This window comes from Olea europaea, chromosome 17 (assembly GCF_002742605.1).
Source record: "Olea europaea var. sylvestris chromosome 17, O_europaea_v1, whole genome shotgun sequence".
Lineage (NCBI taxonomy): Eukaryota > Viridiplantae > Streptophyta > Magnoliopsida > Lamiales > Oleaceae > Olea > Olea europaea.
Window position 1 is genome coordinate 731,720 of NC_036253.1, and position 5,822 is coordinate 737,541.

At 34.2% G+C, this 5,822-nt stretch overlaps 1 protein-coding gene across 1 annotated transcript; it reads right to left on the reverse strand.

Moving 5' to 3' along the window:
- Positions 1-4,191, reverse strand: LOC111365938. The gene is made up of 6 exons (XM_022986509.1): positions 3,934-4,191; positions 3,177-3,209; positions 2,112-2,192; positions 1,212-1,341; positions 537-825; positions 1-110 (listed from the first exon to the last, which is right to left on the reverse strand). The coding sequence occupies exons 1-6, from the start codon at positions 4,054-4,056 to the stop codon at positions 14-16; spliced, it is 753 nt and encodes a 250-aa protein (XP_022842277.1). The 5' UTR covers positions 4,057-4,191; the 3' UTR covers positions 1-13.
- Positions 4,192-5,822: the final 1,631 nt, after the last annotated feature.

The following is a 5,822-nucleotide window of genomic DNA, read 5'->3' on the forward strand; positions in this document are numbered from 1 at the left end:
AAGTGAAGCATCATTAGGATAAGACAGAATAGCTATAGAAAAATGAACGATATACCTTGGAAGAACCCTGGTGGCGATCTGGATGCCATTTTAGTGCACATGCTCGATATCTGAAAATGGAATATTGTAAAGCAGTCTAATAAAACCAAAGAAAAACTTCCACTCTTCCCTGGGATATGAATATGGGAAAATCGCGCTATTGGTCCCCAACATATTGTCCCATTAGCAAGTTGGTCCCAAATGATGCATTATTGTTGGAAAATTTGTCCTCAATGACAGAGACCCGTCAAAATGATATGTACTCCTCATGGAATCCTGCTTTGCGGCACTACTCCTCGTTGGGAAGAGAAATCAAGCTTCATAATGATGACTTGTACAGTATCCATCATTGGGGAATGATTAAGCAACTATATGAAACGTTTTCGTCCAACTTTCCTCTTTTTAAAGGTTGGGGACCAACTATTGAGGTTAGTGGTTGAGACCAATGGTGCAATTTTCTCAAGAAAAATTTCACATTAAGGAATATAAGAACTTACGCATTTTTAACATCATCCAGGTTTAAAGGACCCGATGCATTCAACCCGAGTGCCAGCCTATCAGAAGTCATATTTGCCTCTGATCTCTCGGACTCTGTAGAGGAATCAGAATCGTATTCCTCGTGAAACCGATGCCTCCAATCGCTAGAAGACCTATAGTAACTAGAGTAGCTAGATGAGTTCCTGTATCCTGGTTCTTGAGACCAATAGAAGTATTGGTTTCCACCGAATGTAGAACGAAAAAAGGTCTCAAATTCAACATCCTCATCTTCGGCGAACTCAAAATGTCCTGAAAAGATTAAATATTTCAAGAACTACTTCAAGGACAAAATTCACAAGCTCTAAAGGGGTTGAAAAATAATTTAACAATGTCTGAGAAAAGAGAGGCAGCAGTAAGCCCATAGTGCATATTTACTGAGCAATATAACAAATAAATTTCTTTTTTCTTCCTTAATATTGTCAAGTACTATGTAATTCTCCCTACCAAATATACCAATAATATCTTGACTGGTTTTACCAAATTGGCCTTAACTACAATCCTCCTCCAAAGGCCACCAAAAAAAGATAAAAATGAAAAAGGGTTAAAAATGAAAAAGGGTTTTCTACTACAGATAGAAGAAATGTGAAAATCTCAGATCTATACTGACTTAATCATACAACAACTAGAATACTTACTTCTCCAGGCTCGTGGTCCTCTATTTCTCGAATTGCCTCTTTTGAATCTGTCATCCCTGAAATGAGGTCTGAACCATGAATGTCCTGGACTTGAAGATTGATCATCCTCATCACTGTCAGACTGCCAGCTCTGGTAGAATATGAACATAAGAAAGGTTATGAGCAGTTCGAAACAAAAAGTAAAAAGAGTATTAAAAGTAGCAAAGTGGAAGAGCCAGATTGATCATCAACAAGGCTTCAAAGACTGATGTAAACTTAAACTCTGACACATAATAAGACGGATAGTACAACCAAAATACTTGATTAGAATCACTAACAAGGTAAAACTAAAGATCTTTGGTATTTGGATAAGCAACATTTGGTTATTCAACAACCATAATAAGTATGCCTTGAACATATTCTATTTGGAAAAATCTGGCCTTTCCTGTCTTTCACTTTCTCCAACCTCTTCAAGATTTGGGAGACGAAAAAGGAGGGCCATGTGGAAAATGGCAACACAATTTCACTTTCCCTGCCCTATTCCATTCCTCATGGAACTAGTTGATATGTAGAGCTACAAGAAAGTATTACATCCGTAATGGTGTATCACAATTCAGCAAGATAGTTCTGAAATTTAGAACACTTGCGATAGAGATTTCTATATTGGTGGTCTTAGTCATTATTTATAGTGCTTCCCCTTTACATTCATAAGGCAAAATGTTGAATTGAAAATGTAGTCATAAAAAAGCAACTGTTAAACCAAGATTGATAGGAACATCTTATATATTTGGAATTACATAATAATACTCCTACTCATATTTTCTGCAAAATCCATTAGCACCATCCCTCCACAGTACCTTGAGTAGCAAAGAAAAGAATGTACCAAAAATAAGATACAAAATGTTCAACTGATATAATAACCTGAAATAGGTGCTCTGCAAATTCACTGACATTGCGCAACAAGGTTTGTTTCCTGAACCTTTTTGAATACTGGTTAAACCTCTGCAGATAAATGTTGCAAGCAGCATAAGGTTTCATTGCCCATCAATGAAAGAAAACAAATATTAGTGTAAGGCACGTTGTCAAATCATGCAAAATTTTATGGTCATTAGCTTTATTGCAGCATAAGATTCCGTTGCCCACCAGTGGAAGGGAAACACGTGGAGAAGAAAATTACAATATGTTCATGAAACCAACAAAAATCATCAATAAAAAGTTTTAGGTATGCATCAACCATACAAAACCCTTTTGCAGGTCTAACGAGAGCCTGCATGTACATCTTTTACACTATTATCCTGTTTAATGGTGGAAGTTTCCTCAAGAAGGCATAAAAGAAAATGGGCTTCTCAGGATATCCACCCGTAGCATCTGCTATGCATGGGAAATCAATGAACAATAGATATTAAAACCCACTATTATCTCCTTTCAGCAACTACATAGAATACACTGTTATCACATTGCCATGAATATGGATTAAGGAGTGCCATGCCATGACTAAGAAATATACAAAGCATCGAGCCTCTATCTAAGAAACTGGCATTTGACAATTTAAGAAATAATGGAATGTGATAAGGGAACCTGAAACAAGATTATTGCATATATACTAAATGTATAACAAGAAGCCACTAGAGCCCTTATAAGACGGAAGCTAATGTATTACAAATGTAGATGCATCTTGCACAATTATTTCTTTAATCTTCACAATCAATGTATTGGAGCACCTGCTTCTTTTCCTTCTCTTTTCATAACCTTACCAATGATCATTCTCCACTTCAGTGGCAACATTTTTTGATATCCTAGACCAAATAAATTACTTGCTATCAAGTTATCAAGAGTGCAACCAATCTTTGTAGGACAACCAAAACTAGAAACAAGTTTTACACTTATCTCTTCAAAATGAAATCATAGGTACTTCACATCATGATAATATTCTCTCTCTTTTTCCGGGATAAAAGCATAATTAAAAGAAGAGAAAGTAAAACACACTCTTGGTGGATCCCTGAAAGCACCTCCTCCTCCCTGCACGACAAAGAAAATGAAAATTGTTCAATTGCACATCTAACCCAATTTGGTTCCTTAGAGAAATAGCGATTAAGGCTCAAGTGGTAATCTCATGCATCAACGTCAATGCATTTAACTATTTAGTTGTTCCCGTGCACCAACAAAGTACTCAGGACAATCTTTTTAAGAAAATCTGGATTTACTCTCAGTTTAAAACATTATTTAAACATCAGAGTTGGAACAAAGTAGTTTTTCCACAGAAAGCTCGAATCATTACCATTATTACTATGATAATTATGATATCCATTGATTATCCATATTCATGTTTCAAAACAATCCAGTCAATGCTATGAACTTTAATTAACTTGACAACATATTCCATTCTAATCCCCAAAAAAACCATGCCCAACAAAGAAGCCAGTGATCATACTCCAACTCCCCCGTAAAAATAAACACGTTCTTCCCTTTTCCCATCAGCAACAAGAGACAATTAAACCAAAAAAATCATTTATTTTCTCTTCGTATAAAGAAAACATAGGAGGGTCTCTAATTAATAATTTTTTTTTTTGAACCATGAAGGTGAAATCTTTAAAAATATACAGCCCATTTTCATATTCCGCAAAATCCATTCAACACAACAACACATCACCCCATACACAACCATATAATAAACAAACATGTATGTAAAACTGCAATATATATAAAGTTCATGTTTGTTGTTTGACGGGGAGAGAATACTAACGGAATCCCAATGGGTGCGTCTTCTGCGCTCCACGATGGGTGTGGAATGGAAGAGAGACGCTTTAAGCTTAAAAGGAATGTGCTGAGAATTGATTATCGCTGATGCTCTTGTAGCCCTATTCATTTCTCCAATTCATTCATGAAGAAGGAAGAAATTATAATCAAATTTTCAATTCTCTCCTTTTCTGAATTACCTTTCCCTTCGCTAATGGTGGATTGGATTGAGAGGAAGACCCTAGAGTCAAGGAAGTGAGTCAACTCGGCAAACTCAACGGAGAGAAAATGGGTGGGCCTTTGTTTATAGTTGGGTTCAGTAAAGGTATTTGGGCTTTATAGTTTATAGATAGAAATGGGCCTTTGGGATTTATTGGACTTTATGGAATCGTTAGAATCTTATCAAGGAGAATTGACTCAAATAGCACTAAAATGGGATAAATTATTCATCATTTGGTGAAGTGAATTTCTTTTCTTGATGAAGACGTGAAAAAAAAAATGTTATTAAATTTTTTGACTATTTTTCTTTTTGAATGAAGTTTCATACCTTATTTAACAAAGTTATATCAATCCATGTAGTCAACAAATGATTGAAATACTTTCTATCACGTCATGAGTTTCAAGATTAATAGAAAATGTACTTCATTTTTTTTTTCAATTCAATTTGAAAAATGATTTTGTCACCAAATCACATAAACAGACGAATTTAAATCGAAGAGTTCTATTTTGAAATCGTCATGTAGAGCATGATTCTACTTTTCAATAAATAGGAAAATGTCATTTGAAAAACTATATTATGCATATCTCAACGAATTTAACTCTTTGAGGGTCACGATTTGATATTCAAGTGCTAAGAGCGAAATCTTTTCAGGTTGATGAGATTGAGTTTGAGTCTCCTTTCTAAAAAAGGGGTGAAATCTTTTGATCGTATTTTAAAGAGAAAGCGTAAACTTATAAATTTAGATTTACGGTCAGAATCAACAATCAGAATGATGAAATCACAAACCGACTTTTACGTGACTATAAGAAGAAATCATTAGACCATAAAACGTTTTCTTTTAAATTGAGTCAAAACCCGTGTGCTATTAAAATAAGAATACAAAACTTTACTTTAAAATAATTTAAAGATACAAAACTTTATTTTAAAAGACTGAAAATTCATAATCACCTCACGTTAAAAAGGTTGGAAAACTGACCATAATTATTCCTATATTTTTTTGAAAAAATTACAGCAGCAATTCCTAACCTTTTCATTTTTTGTAAATTTTACCCTAATTTTTATTTTGTGCCAACGAGATTCTAATATTTTATAAATATGCACTTGAGGTCTATAGGACATAAACCGTTTAAAACACTGTCAGTTGATCGAAAAAATTAAGGAATCCACATTTAATAAAATAGTCCAAAAATGTATCACTATCCAATAAAATCGTTCAAAAATGTATCAACATCCAATAAAATCGTCACAGTAGCAGATAGTTCAAGGATTTTTCCTGATCAATTGAAAGTGTTTTGGACGGTTTCCATTCAGATGAACCTCGGGTGCATATTTATGAAAGATTAAAGACCTTCGTTGGTATAAAATAAATATTAGGGTAAAATCTGCAAAAAAGAAAAGGTTAGATACCGCTGCTGCAATTTTCCCATATTTTTTCAATTTGGTTCTTTATATGTGCATTTGTCCTCAGAGCAGAAACTAATGCAAAAGCCAGCCAGCTAGCTGTATCCTCCAAATAATGCGATGCCATATTTGATCTGTCCATCCTATTTTCTGAAATTTATGTATCATTTCTTTTTAAGTATACCATTATCAAAATTTAGCCATGCTCTTTATTAATCGGAAAAAATAAAGAGTTAGTTTTGCATATATGCTTTTTCAGATGGATTTTCCATTGT

What these genes read in the sequence shown, in the direction of transcription:
- LOC111365938 (XM_022986509.1), bottom strand. Translation starts at nt 4,056, where the DNA reads ATGAATAGGGCTACAAGAGCATCAGCGATAATCAATTCTCAGCACATT. An exon ending in GACGCACCCATTGGGATTCC is followed by an intron (nt 3,210 to 3,933) that starts GTTAGTATTCTC and finishes TTTGTCGTGCAG; the next exon opens with GGAGGAGGAGGTGCTTTCAG. An exon ending in TTGCAGAGCACCTATTTCAG is followed by an intron (nt 1,342 to 2,111) that starts GTTATTATATCA and finishes ATATTCTACCAG; the next exon opens with AGCTGGCAGTCTGACAGTGA.